Here is a 14,600-nt window from a genome sequence, read left to right as displayed (position 1 = left end):
TTAGGCGTCCGCCCAACCTTCAGCGTTGTGCAGCCTCACGTCGGCGTCCATGTTGGGCGAGTTCTGAATGGCATAAAGCAGCTTCGTACGCAGCACCTCCTTGCTAGTGTAGGCTGGCAGCCGCAGAGCGAAGAAACATGTCTGAGCGTGAGGTAGATACACGTCCGGCTGACTTGAAGCTCCTGGGTCTTGCGCAGTCTGCAGCTTGAAGTTCATAGGGAAATCCTTGGCACTGTTGGGCATGCGGCTGCGAGCCCATACGAAGCGCAAGAAGGACGTCCTCTCCTCACTTGTCATCTCACGCAGTACCTCCCAGAAGTGCTGCACGTGCGGCATCGCCTCGTCAGCTCCCTCGCTGTACTCTGTGCATTGATGCAGCAGGTCCACGTCCACTTCGCGACGTCCACAGATCAACACCTCAAGTTCACGCGGCGTAAATAGCGGCGCCAACTCCATGGGAAGCACAGACGCCAGGCCGTCCTTGAGTGCCGCAAGTTGTTGGCTGCTCTCTGTAAGTCGAGTCTTCTCTACGAGCTGCACATACAGCTCGCGGTTTTCCAACGTCACTGGCATCTTTTCACCCTGCGGAATCAATGGAACCTCAACACCGTCACTCAACGTTGTCGAGAGTGTCAAGTAACCGAGCACTTCTTCAGCCTCTTGAGCTGCTGCCTCCGTATCAGTGCTAAGTTCCTCAACGCAGGTCAAGTTATTAGCCGCCGCTACGTCGACGCTCTCAAGATGTGCGCGACTGACTTCTAGCCCTGCCAATGGCCGCCACACAAGCGAAGGCAAGTCCAGTCCCATTTGCAGACCATGGCGCACTGCTGTGCCAACCAGTTTTCCCAAGAAGCGATGCAGATCCAGCGCCATGGGCCCGTTCGCCAGTAACGCGGTTCCACACGACGGGTTCAGCAAGAACTTGTCCTGGTTGATACCAGTAGCGCTGCGTCGATTCGGGCACGGGATCAGCAATGGCAGCAGACCTTGTTCTCCCTTAGCTAACTCCACATTATCCATCTGTAGCTCATCCACAATTTGCTCGAAGACCGCACGATATGGTCCACCGTAGTCGTTCACACCTTCGCCCAGGAATTTGACCTTGAATGCACGACGCTGACCGCCGTGGCCCTTGCCGCAATAGGCGCGACGGAAGAAGCTGTCGCTCCACGCGCGCATCTCCCGATAGAGCTGACCGAACACCGAACGACGCAAGCGTTCGCCAGGTTGCGAGAGCGTACTCAGCTTTGACGCTTGGGCCTGAATACGGTTGATACGGATAACGCGGATCTCTCGTGGGTCCTCATACTCGTCCGACGGAAGCGGTGTACTGGTGGTCGTTGCACGTAGAACGTCGTCCCAGAAGGCACGCTTCGTGCTTGTGAAGACTAACCGTCGCAGAGAGCGCAACTTTAAGCTCGTCGATAAGAATTCAGTTGAGCTCTTGATAGTAGTACCTGTGCTGTCTGCAACTTCAATTGGCTGAGTGCTGCTTCCATCGTCAGGCTGGATCGCAATGATAGGAAGCACACGAAGGATTTTGCTGTTCAGAATGCGTAGAACGGCTGTGCGTGCGCGCAACTCAGGGCCACTGATATTCTTCAGTGCTGGCGACGTGAAATAGTTGTCCGTAACCAGCGAGCGCGTCCGCGAGCGTCCACGTACCGCAGCTGCGCTGCTCTCATTTTCTCCCATCTCTGCTGGAGTCACTACGTCCGTAATTTTGAGGTTCGTCACATCCAACCCGATTGCTGCACAATACGCGTTCAGTCTTTCCACCAACTGGATGTCGGATGTGGTCGTATGAGCTCGCGTGGCTAGCTCAACGAACGCATCAAAGTCAGTGTTCGCACGCTCTTCCAATGCCGAACGAGGCTTAAACGGACTGTGCTCAGGCGCATCTTCGTAGTCCGACATATCCATCGCGCTGTTCTCAATCAGAGTCATATCCTTCCCTCCACGACGAATCAGAAGCAGCTCTGGCAGCTCACTTGGAGACCAATACCAGGCCGAAGCACGTCCTTCGTCTGCGCCTTCATTTCCTTGAGTTTCAGTGCGGTACCACAGGAATCCACGATACACACCTAGGATTATAGCCTCTTCGGGCTGATTCAACTCCTGTCCGCACTTTGAGCACATGCGAACACGATCACCAGCCAAGAACGGAGCACCCAGGCCCGCAGCGTTGCTGACACGGATGCAAGCAGCATGCGACGTGTCGAAGTCCACAGAAATCCCGCGCGGGCGCACATGACACCGTTGCCAGTGATTGTCACTCCATCGCTTCCACTCGGACCAACTCTCACGCAGTAGTTTTTCCGGTAGCTTCACCCGAGTGTCTACTGTCGATGGCGTTGCAGGTATCATCACCTCAGCCCCGTCAGTAGGTGACCCAGCAGTGGTAGCAGCTTTGCCCTTTTGAATCGAAACATACCACGAGTGCAATGACTTGCTGACATCTACAGCGTCCGATAGGATCTGGCGCGGAGACACGCCAGGCATTGACACCCACTTCTGATTAAGCGTGACACGATCACCGCCCTTGCGCATACCGATGCATGGATATAACGTTCGCGAGTTGCGCTCGCCCTTGATGTTCTCAAACGCGACACCCAAGTCTGACACGATGTGCTCGCCAAACTTAATTCCGTCCATGAAGAACGACAGCTTGCCTTGTTCCATGTCGAGTCGAACGCCGATGGTGTCGCTTGCGTTGAAGTGGTCGCCGTAGATCCGCTCCGTACTGTTGTGATACGTTGCACGGAAGTTAACGAAGCCCCATCCGTGCCACCTATTCAGGCGACTAGACAGCGCAGCCTGCGATCCGGGTGGTCCAGCCTTCTCGCACACGCCAATAAACACGCTGCCAAACTCCGCTTGCTCTACGTGAACCTCCCAGTAGTGAACTCCAGTAGTAAAACCCACCGTTCCTAGCGCAAGGTTCCGCGATTCGCCACTGTGGCACGTGACGGACAGTCCATCCGACGATATGCCAAGCGTTGAGAAGTGATTGTGGTGGTCCATCGTGAATAGATATTTCGTCGATACTTGAAGCTCACCACGGATTTCTACAAGTTCTCCTTCTTTCACGCCACTATGTGAGTACTCACCACGGAGCGTATCGACCTTCGAAGCATCATCAGCTGATGTTCCATCTGCCGGGTCTTGTGTCGTAAACGGGCGAAGCATATACTTCGTCCCCGGTTGCCATTTCTCAGTTCCAAAGCGAAGCATCCAGCCCATGTCGGGATTACCGCGGGTTAACTGCAATTCTTGAACACAGAGAGAGCCGTCAGGATATCTCATACCAACAACGCGAACAGCAGCACCGTAGTCAGGCCACTCCATCACGCCAGCAACCTTCACCGCTTCAGCGTTTGTAGCACTCGAATCGTTCTCGTCAACAAAGAGATAGAGTAATACACCGAGATGCAGTTCGGATCCAAACGATCCCTCGTCTTCCTGCCTGGCTTTCGGAGTAGGATACTGGTGTGTGATGTTCCCGTCCTCATCCACTTCCACGTGAATTAAGTCGAAATTACCGTCTGCACCCCAGCGGTACGTGTATAAGGAATCGTTTGGCCATCGCACGGACATCCCTTCTCCGTCCACGCCACTCCAGGGTGACACCCCTTCAACAACACCCACACTGCCTTCGCCTCCGTCTTGGTCACGCCACTTCCAGTTCGGTCCACGAATCACTTTGCATCCGACCTTCAGCTCCGTATGGTTGGTCTCCTCTTGCTTTTGACGTAGCCTGAACTGGGTCAGCGTGCCACTCCATAGCTGCGTGTGAGCATCAGCAAGCACTCCTACGCCATTGCCATGCTTCCAGCCTCTCTGTTCCTCTCCCATAATGCCACGTTTTGCAGCTTCCAACACATCGATCTCCTGTGCGTCCAGCATAGACGTATCGAAGACAGGATCTTCCTCTGGTAGGTGGAACTCGAACGTGGTATCCGCATTCTCCTGAAGCAGCTCTGGCATAGGGAGTTTAGTTTTCCGTCCTGGTCCCTTGATCTCTAGGCGGTCACCAGATCCAGCAATAGCAGCCGTAGCTGTCATCACATCACTATCTTCCGTTACCATGTTCGCAATTGCAGACAGCGTGATGTCGGGAGCCTCCTCGGAGTCACTATTGTCAACCTCCATGTTGGTAACCCCACTATTCCTTGCAGAACCGATGTCATCCTGTGCATCTTGGTTGGCACCATCGCCGTTGATGATCGTTGGACTCGCTTCGCCTAGACTTGACGACGAATCTCTATCAGCTCCAGCTTCCACAGCTGCTGCTCGCTCTGCAGCAAGTTTCTCTTGTTTCAAGGCTTCCTCAGCAGCCTGTTGCGCCTGCTTCGCCTCCAAAAGCTTCTTTGCGGCCATGACTTCCTCGTATTCCTTCTGATCAATCGGCTCGAGGTCAACCTCGATTTGCTTGCAAGCCTGCAACTGCAGGGACGTGCTGCTTTCAAACAGTTTGTCGGTCGACTGACCCACAGCACTCATCACCAAACCAGCAGCAGAAACAAGTTCCACGATACTTTGAACATACTTGGAGCACACGGGAACGTTTGGATACTCGCGAAGGATTCGTTCTTGTGAAAGATCAACAAGGCGCTGTAGCGGAAGCACATCCAAGGCTGATTTCAAGCGTATCTTGGTTTCATCGTCAATGGCCGCGATGTCCCTTGCATCTGAGATTCCCCCAGTCTTCGGTAGGATATCTTGAAGAATTCCGGCAAGAATGGTTGCACCTCGCTCTTTGACGCACATGCTAGGGGATTTCAGCGACGACGTCCAAGCTTGCAGCAATTGCTGTCGAATTTGATCATGAACAGGCGACGAGAGCCGTCCCTTGTGTTTCTCCAACGACTCCAGCAGCAAGCCACTAATCCACTCAGCCAGGAAGAGGTTGGGATGATTCAGCACTTCCTTGTCAGACCACGTTTGCCCTGCTTCAGCTGTGACCTGCAGGAGCGTAGCAGTAATAGCAGCCTCCGACGAATTCCATGGGATGCGAGCGTACTGGCGTTGAGACGCTCGCTTAACCTCCGAAAAAATACAAGACAGAATCGTATCCACGAGCGGGTTGTGGCCATCCGCCCCAGACGTAACTGTCGATAGAGCATTATTCAGCGCCGACTGCACAACTCCAGAGAGTAAGCCTAGCGCGAAACGGCCGGTGGCTCCACAATCGAGGAGATGAAGTGCATCACCGTCAGGAAGCGTCAGCGACGTGCTCGGTAGTGCATTCGACACGTGGAGAGCACTTAAACTCGCGATGAGTTTAACGAAGTCGATGAACCTTGCCGAATCCTCCCTCTCAGTGGCAGCATTTAGTGAGACTCCACCAGATAAGCACTTTGCAACGGAGAACGGGCCCACCACTGATGTAGGCCATTTGGCTAGCAATGTCAACAAAGCTCGCCGTGCTTGCAAAATTGCAAGCGAGCGTGTGACCACCAGCAGTTCCACATACACGCGATTATCGGGAAGTGCCTTGATCTCAGCCAAGGCGTCCGCCTTTGTCATGCCGGAGCCGGAAGTAAAACCACTACTGCGGCTGTGGCCTGAGCTGCGAAGCATTGATGGATGCATGTCTCGGGCGAAGTATCTGGTATCACTAGAGTAATTCTCTTCACCCACGCTCTCTTCCAGGCAGTCTTCTCGGGATCCAATCACTTCAAAGCCCTTGGGCACTAAGCTAAGGTCGTTGGAGTCACTCAGGACGTTCAGAATTGGCTGGAAACCTGGCGGGGGAGGGTATTTGAACGGCGTTCCACCTAGATTGAACTGCAAGCGCTCTCTCCGGTTAAAACTCGCACATGGGTACACACCACGGGCAAAGTCAATAGCCCGGAAAGCGACTCCCATGTTAGCCGATCGCATCTTTCCATTCAGACTAAAAATGATGGTACCAGCGTCTGCGTCGATACCACAACCGACGACATCACCCTGTTTCCATTTCGAGCCCCATGGTGACGAACGGCCATGCCATCGCTGTTGTCTCCATCCGTCGTATGCCCATGAGTGCGCACCATCTCCAACTCCATCCCCGCGATCAGCCGCACCGCAAAATGCTACATCAGCCCAGCCAATTTGAATACAACCGTTAGTGTGAAGGATAGCTTCATAGTACCATCGGCCGCTGGAGACGAGGCAATCTGGTGCGCCAACGCTAGCGAAGCCGCCACCAACGAGGCCTTCCACCATTAAGTCGTGCTCTCCGATGCAGGCTTGGCCACTCACAGCTCGAAGTGGGTTTGGCATGAGCACACTATCTTCGCCTTCTGGAATGATAGTAGTTGGAGCATTTGCGTCAGCTCCATCCCCGCCTGCAGTCCGTAGCTTGGCTTCCTCATCTCGCCGATCTTCTGCTTCCAAGGCTTCGCCATTCGATAAGATCCACGTCAAAGCCGCGTCCACGTTGTTCCTGTTTGCGGCTAATGCCTTTTTGCACCAGTTGAAAGGGAATCCCATCTCAGACAACTGCTCCAGTAACGGACTGATAACTTCGAACTCATCCTTTCGCGAAGATTTCGAGCTGCCATCTCCACCAGATCGACTTGACCTATACTCCGCAACAAGACGCTCCATGTCGCTGCTGTGCTCGAAACAGAAATTGATTGCTGCTTCAACATTCTGAGAACAGCGAGCCAAAGCAACGTCACACCACTCCTTCGGAAATCCCATCTCCATCATCTGCTGAACCATCGGACCCGGGGAGTTGTTAGTCTCAACTGCATCGTTTGTCTTGTTCTTTCCTTCATTAGCGTCAGCCGGGGGCGATGGTGCCGCGTGTGCACTTCTAATAGCGTACCAACGGGACCACAGCATTAGCCAGCTTTCCTCCAGCGATGAGATATCTCCAACCCCTGCCGTCGTAGGCGTCTCCGAAATGGCAACCGTTAGTAAGTCTTTAAGGCCACTCGGACCAACACCACGGATGAATGTCACAGCGCAATAGTCGTTCTTTAGCAATGTAGCAGAGGCACGAAGGCCATGCTGACAAAGCAGCATTCGATGAAGTCGTGACTCCTTCTCCATTTCCGCCAGAACATCAGTAGGCTCTGTGGGTGACGCGGATTCAACTCCACTTTTCTGGCGACGAGGCGATCCATTGGCTTCCGAACCGGATTCATCCGCACCAGCGCCACTGGGCATTTCGCTGTCCATCGCTGATGGTGACGAAGAACCATCATTGGACATATCATCGTCGTCTTCACTTTCCCCATCGTTACCACTGGCCTCGTCAGCTCCGTTGAGAGTGTCGATGATATTCACGTCCATAAGGCTTTTCTTGACTTCTGCCAAAAAGTATGGGAAGCGTGTAACAAGTAGGGACTGCAAGACCTCGTCTGAAAACGCATTGTTCGGCAACTCAACCTCCGGGACGGCAAACAAATCGTCAATCGGCACACGAACAGGGCGTGACTGTGATAAGTAACATACACGAAGCATAAGTACATGTTTTCTCATCGAAATAACTTCAACCTCCACACTTACCGGAATGGAACGAGTTGGGAGCAGAGACTGTTGTTGACTGTTGGTGTCATCTGCACGGTTCCCACGCAGTAATACTTCAGCTGCAGATTTCTCTGCCTCGTAGGTAACAACCACACCTCGAGCACCTCGAAAAGCGATTTCCTGTAAAGATGAGCCAGATCGAGGCATAATTTTGACTGTACCACCGACGTGAATGCCTTCGATTTGGCCATCGAGAATGCAGAGCGCAGACAAGGCTCGTACGTAATTCGTAGTTTGCGTCGTCCAGCTTCCGAGCGACGGTGTCTCCTTGGACATGTCTTCCATTTCCACATCAGAATCGGCGGTTTCTGCTGCACCTCCTTCTTGTTCTGTGACGCACACAAGCGGAATCGAGGCGAGTGCATCGGAAATCGCGTGATTCAAGTACTCTGCCCACTTTTCTGACTCGTACAACGAACGCAAAAGCAGTACAACTTCAGTAGCGAGTTCCCCGCCGTTGAAACCAGAAGTCACTGCCTGACCGGGGATTTCAGCACGATTAGGAGCATTAGAATCTGCAAGTCGACGCAGCATTACGTTAGCAACACTGGGAGGGTTATTCATTCCCACAATTCCCACAAAGAAGTTGATCAGTGTAGATGCATGGTCCGGCTCATCCTGTCCGTCAGCATCAAACTCCTCGTCACTGTCCATGTCGAAACTTTCGACCTCGTCGTAGCGAACTCTAATAGAGGATGGGTCGAGCGACGGCAGAAGGCGACGGAGCAGTTTTAAGATCCGTCGTTGTATCTGGGGTGAGTTCACATCGACAAGGGCAAGCAGCAGTCGAAGCCACCGAGACGATGAAAGGTGCGACCTGCAAACAGGCGAGCCGCTCACCGAGTACAGCAGTGAACAGATCTGGTAGCAATACTCTTGAGCATCATCCATGCCTTCTCCAAAATCTGCTTCTGATCCAGACGTGCTCGGGTCGCCGGATTGCGTCGGGTCTGTCACAAATGCTGTCAACGGGGCATCAACAATTATGTTTCCCCGATTCTGCCGCATCTCGTCCAAGGAGTTCTTCAGCTCTGTGTACAGCATGTGGAACACAGACTTGCCGAGTGTTTCGGGGCCTGACGGCTTGCGCAACAGTGGAATAGAACCCAAGCTGAGACCCGGAGTCGACGGGAGATCGGACGCATTTAGGAGCCCATCTGCAGTATCACTGGCGTGAGCAACTTGCGCAGCTAGCAAATGCACCACTTTCAACGCAGCTTGGACAATCTTCTTCTTGTTCTCCGCAACCAAAGCCGTGTCATCAGGGGAATTACGCGAAGTGCCAACTGAGGTTTCTGTTAAGGTCATATCGCTAGACCCACGTGCCTCGTCCAACACAGTTTGCAACACTCTGAAAATGCCAACCCGTGACAAAAATGAGTGGTCGTCCGGCTGAATAATGATTCCCCAAGCTAGCAAAATAACCAGCTGCAGGTCAGCGTCATGGGCCCAAGTAGCTTTGGACAACGACGCGCTCAGGTATCCATACAACGATTCAAAGGAGTCACGCAGGTCATTCTTCAAATGCTTCCCGCAGCCACCAAGTCCGCTCAGGTAGTAAGTAGACTCCGTCGTATTGGCTTGAGTTGAGGCCGATGGAGCTGGGACTACACTAGCACCGAAATCTCCGAAGTCCTTGCCCAGAGACCCACCACGACCACCATTGGCTTTAAAGTCTGCTAGAGATGGGGACAGCCATTGCAATGCACTTGATAACGCGAACGAAGACTGGATGACTTCGTAACGCTCCGCAGTTAGAACTCCGCGATGGTTGGTACCCGAGTCACCCACGAAGTTTCTGAAGGATAACATGCCGATTGTTCGCAGGAATGCTGCGGTGCAATTTCCTAGCATCCTTGACTGAAGCGTTGATACACGAATAGGAGCTTCCACAAAGCGTGTAACCTGTACCAGTACATCACTATAAATGCGCTCAGCGCATTCGTACACTGCTGACTTGGACGCTATCCTTTGCGCACCACTATCCACAGTCGTCAACGCAAATACAGCCTCAGCAGCCGCCAAAGCTTTTGCGCTAGGTTCAATCTCGAGTAAAAACTGAGCTTTCCGAATCACCAATCCAGCCACAACTGCGTACGACGATCCCATCGAATTCTTCGTCCGGATAGCCCACTCGATGACCCTCTGAGCAGCTCGCCAGATGTGCATCAAATTGTCATGTGGTCGAACATCGCTTTCTGTGAAGTTACTCTGCGAATTGTCAATTTGCTTCTTGATGAAGTTCAAGAAACCGCTATGCCATATCATGGCAGCACAAACGGTACGTCGAGTGGCCTTCATGGGCTCTCCTCCAAGTCGCATCAACGGCGACTCGCCAACGTGCTTCGATACCCACTGATCTAGCGCTGCTGCTTCGCCACAGTTTTCAATCAAATCCTTTAAGAAAGGACTGCTCACATGAGTCCCGGCAACAGGCGTACTGTCAGCACTAGGAAGAGGGGTCGAGAGTGTCTTCGGCAGCACAAATTGCATCCAGGATTTTGTAGCTTCCGTGAGAACAGGAAGTGAACCAGCGGCAGATCCGATACCAGTAATCTCCGAACATCGATCAAGCACACTCTTCAAGTGTGTTTGTACGTTGTTGAGAGGCAACCCACCCTCAAGCAGACTACTACTCACCCATTCGTCGTAATCATCAAGTGAGCACTCTGAAGATGACAGTTTGGACATATCACCGTCATCGCTTTCGCCATCGTCCCCCTTGACAGCTTCATTCATGCTGAGAACGCTCGTAGCCACGTTGTCGATAAGCACGTCATCATCCTTCAAACTGGTCAATGCATGGCCAAAATAACCCAGCAAGTTCGCAATCACCATTTCCAGGATGACGAGCTGATTACTCACCAACTGACGTTCGTCTGTATCCTTGGAGTCTCGCGAGATTTTGTTTCCCACAATACAACCACTTGTATGGCTCTTGGTGTCTTCGTAACTGCCTGTGAATACGGTGCCGTCAGCACGCAGACGCCCCTCGACCAAGCAAGTGCCTCCTTGCCGCCACGTTTCCACGAAAGAAACCCTAGTTCCTCGAGCGATACCGTTCAATGTCACCGTAGTAAACGAGCCACTGCTGCGCCCGTGCATCGATCCATCTTTGCCTTGAGAAAGCGTGAGATGGTATTGCTGTGCCGGAATATTGCCAGCAGCCATACTCTTTAATTCCCATTCCCCAGCTACGCTGAGCACAAGATTACCAGGAGAAACGTTGTCATCGGATGTAGCCAGCGCTCGAAGAGCTTGGTTTACACGCTCAATGCTTTGCATAGTGCGAATACACCATGGCACGAAGGTCATAGCCAGGGTCGAAGACAAACCGTGGTAGTTCCGGATAAGGCTTAGAGAGCTGATGAGCGGGGTCACCATTGTAAACAGCAGCGGGTGTGAAGATACCAATCCCTCGTAGTCATGCGCACGCTCGACTTTTTGCGTTGGAGTAAGAGTTAATTGCTGATCTGAAATGTTCAAATCATTCAGCGCAGGACTCGACAAAAATGAGCAGCATGACTCCATCAAGGCCCCAACGTGATGCAAGAACGGCTTGAGAACAGCAGGAATAGCCACACCCTTGTGTTCGATTGCTTCACCGTTAGAGGATGCCGCATATGTTGTATCCACTGTCGGTTGGACAGGCAGAATAGTCACTTGATCGTCTCGTTGATATAGACCAATAGCAGGATACAATGTACCGTGCTGCGTCAAGCCGTCGAATGCAATGCCCCAATCACTATCCCCAACACCAAACGACAATGCTCCGCTATCGGTATTTAATCGGACACGCACAACACTGCCTGTAGTGAAGCCATCGCCGTAGTCGCCACGGACCTTGCTTCGTGCATGCCAGAGCGCTCGAGTACCAATCAGTCCCCAACCTTGCCGGTCACCACCAACATAGGTTGCCACGGATGCATCTCTGGTGCAGACACCAAGGAAAATGTGTCCCTTCTCGCAACGGTCAAGACGAACACCCCACTCATGAATACCAGTATTAGGAGGGCAACCAGTTGTAGCCATCACCATTCCCCACTGCTTTGCTGTGTATTGCTTGGCAGTTCGGTTTCCGTCCGAAAGCGTCATCGTTTCAGCGCACCTCGAAGAATCAAACTCCAAGGCTGGAGGCTCATCACCACGGGAGCCACCGAGCCGTTGGATCATTAAGTCTTGAAGTGATCGGAGCAGTACAATTCGAGCATTCAGAGTTGGCGGTCGCGAAGAATCCTCTTTTTCGAGTAGCGGTAGCAACGGAGCATGTACTAACTCGTAGCTGTCTTTGAACGAGAAGCTATGCCACCCTGCAGACAAAATGCTCTCGCGCAACAGATCAACAAGACTAGGCAGGCGATTAATGCATTCCAAAGCTTCCGCCTTCTGCTTGCGTCCCATATCCCACATTTCATCGTAAGCGTTCGCCAAAATGCCAGCGTCCAGTGCATCGTCACTTGGACCACCACTGGGACTCTCCATTAATGTATCCAGAAGACCAGGAGGACCATGCCCAGAAATGTAGTCGTAAAGGCATCGTGCAGTCAGAGACCCAGAGTCAAGCGAAGCACGAATGACGGCGGGGCTCCACTTTGCTTTGATTTTCCCTGTCTTTGACGCGGCATTTTGAAGCGCTCCATCATCGATTGGTTTTATGGTGCAGTCAGTCCCGCTCTGATCCTTCTGGTCCCGCTCGGTCTTGCTGTCGTGTTCAATAACATCTACACAGGTGGGCACAAATTGTTGCGCCATATCGGGCAACGCCAGTCGAGCGCATAGGAGATCTAGCTGGTGAAACTTCCACTCAACATTTTGCTCACCAGATCGAGCAAGCTTAAGGCACTCGGCTAGCTTTGACGCCAGTATCATGTGTCTCTCTTTCTGTCCGTCGTAAAAGATAGCAAAAGCGCGTATCCACGCTGCCATTGCTTGCTCACGGATACGAGCATAATAATACGCTGCAGCATTCTGTACGTCTGCCGCAGAGCAAGACACTGGACTCGAAAAAATTATAGTGCCAATGACATCCTTGTTTGCGTCAACTTGAACGGGACTGTCAGTGGCGATGTAATTAAGCACAAGTGACTTCAAACTCTCCAACAGCGGATTGCCACCTTCACTTTTGCCGCCATCTTGCTCTGCATTAGGCTTGGGGATTTGCCCTAGACCAACTGAAGCTGGGGCAATCCCCATTACTTCAACGTGAAAAAAGTTGACTTCCAGCACGCGAAACAGCGACAGCATCGAGCATGAAGTGAATAATCGCCACTTTGCATCCAAACTGGGGTTCTCAGGCTGACGAGAATGAGGAGAACCGGCAGTGTGCAAGTCCTTCAATAAGGAATTCAGGAGCATGAATGTCAGCGGGTGCGGCTGGACTGGTGATTTGTTAGGGAGAACACCCTGCTGGCACGATTTCAGATACTCCATGCACACCTTTGTCATCTGGACTACCAATGCCATCACAACTGTAGCTCCATCAACATCGACCATTGAATCACAAGGAAGTGTGAACGGGCCAAGTTCCAATAACTCCTCAGCAGAAAACTTGGGCGGACGACTTTTCACGACGGGAGACTCGTTTTGCTCTGACACTCCATCGGGCTTGCTCTCGCTCTTTGGAGTCAATGGAGCATCGTCCGAGACGTTTTGATCCCGCAAATTTACTTCGGGAGAAAGTGACAACGCAATTGCACGAGCCATCAGTGCATCTTCATCCACGCCTTCACCACCAAGACTGTCTTCGCCTTCTCCACGTTCATCGTCGTCGTCTTCATCATCGTCTCCATCATCACCATCGTCGCCGAATCGACTCAACCGAGCTCGGAGCTTGGCAATCGACCCACTGTCCGAGTCCAAATCCATTTCGGCGGAGGTCGCGGCCTCCAGGACGACGCTTTGCAAATCCGTCTCAAAACTGCCTTCCGCAGTGTCAAGAGCACTCGAGTCTGCCATGGTCTGGTCCGCTTTCGTCGGGGTCGTGACTTCTTTCGTCGTTGAAATGCCTGTTGCAGCGGCTTTTTTCGGCTTATATTCAGGCGCTTTCTCTCCTCGCAAGACCCGCAGATGCGACGCCAGACGGAACGTCGGCGGAGCCGCCTCGTTTGTTTTACTCTGGTGATCCAGGTACGACAGCACGAGCTTCGCGGCGAGCATCAGTCCCTGTAGCGATCCGTCAGCAATACTCTTGGCAACGAAGCGACTAATGTTGGTCTTCATGTCTTCATCCGACAAAGGATCGGCAGTCAGATCGGGCGTGAGCATGCCAGCTCCAATGTTGGTCTGTGACGGCTGCCTCTCCTTGCGATCTCTGTCCTTCCGCTTTTTCTTCTTCTTTTTGTCCTTCTTCGGGTCCACGCCGGTAATAAGCGGGTGGCACAGAATGGCGCCGTACAGTGCAGGATCCTGCTCTCGAATCGGACCCAACATGACGTTATACACCCTGTTGTCCAGCTTGTCCTGGAGCAGTCTAGCATGCAGTTTGGCCAGCTGCCTTTCGGGGTCTTGGGCGTCGTCCTGGCTGTCGTCCTCGGCCTCAACGTCTTCCTCGTCGCGCTCGTTCTCCGCCTCCTTGTCCTTGTCTTTAGCCTCGTGGAAGTCTCGCCCACCACCCAGTGCGAACTCAATGTCTGATTTGGCCTCCATGAAGAAGCGCGTGAGTTCCTCGACACGCTGGCGACGCGCGGCATCGGCGCTCAACAGGTCGTCCTGTTTGCTGCTACTCTGCTTCTGCTGGGCGTCGACGCGCTCAGGCGCACGCTCGAGCTTAACCGGCTCAGCGCGGCCGCTAGAGGCAAAGAACTGCAGCGACTCAGCCGTCATCACGTTATTGCGGTCGCTGCAGAGCGCGGCCAGCTCGGCCATAAGACGCGCATAGCGGCCGTCCAGCGAGTCCTTCTCTTGCGTCTCCTGCAGCTCGTGCAGCACGCTAGCTTGCCGCATCAGTCGCGCTTGCTTGCTGCGTGTGCCGCTGCTGCTCATGAGCCCACGTTGCCTTACTTAGATCCAGTTAAAAGGAGTGATGGTCTTCTTGCAGCGTATGGGAATTGTCGGATTGTCTTCTTCCCCCTGGGCAT

At 52.9% G+C, this 14,600-nt stretch overlaps 1 protein-coding gene across 1 annotated transcript; it reads right to left on the bottom strand.

Annotated features, from left to right (window-relative positions):
* Window positions 1-14,505, bottom strand: PPTG_12072 (hypothetical protein; the record flags this gene model as incomplete). Its single annotated transcript, XM_008908271.1, has 2 exons — window positions 1-7,431; window positions 7,504-14,505. The coding sequence occupies 2 exons, from the start codon at window positions 14,503-14,505 to the stop codon at window positions 1-3; spliced, it is 14,433 nt and encodes a 4,810-aa protein (XP_008906519.1).
* Window positions 14,506-14,600: the final 95 nt, after the last annotated feature.

The sequence above is a fragment of the Phytophthora parasitica genome (assembly GCF_000247585.1).
Source record: "Phytophthora parasitica INRA-310 unplaced genomic scaffold supercont2.29, whole genome shotgun sequence".
NCBI lineage: Eukaryota > Oomycota > Peronosporomycetes > Peronosporales > Peronosporaceae > Phytophthora > Phytophthora nicotianae.
This window is presented reverse-complemented; position numbering and strand designations above follow the sequence as displayed.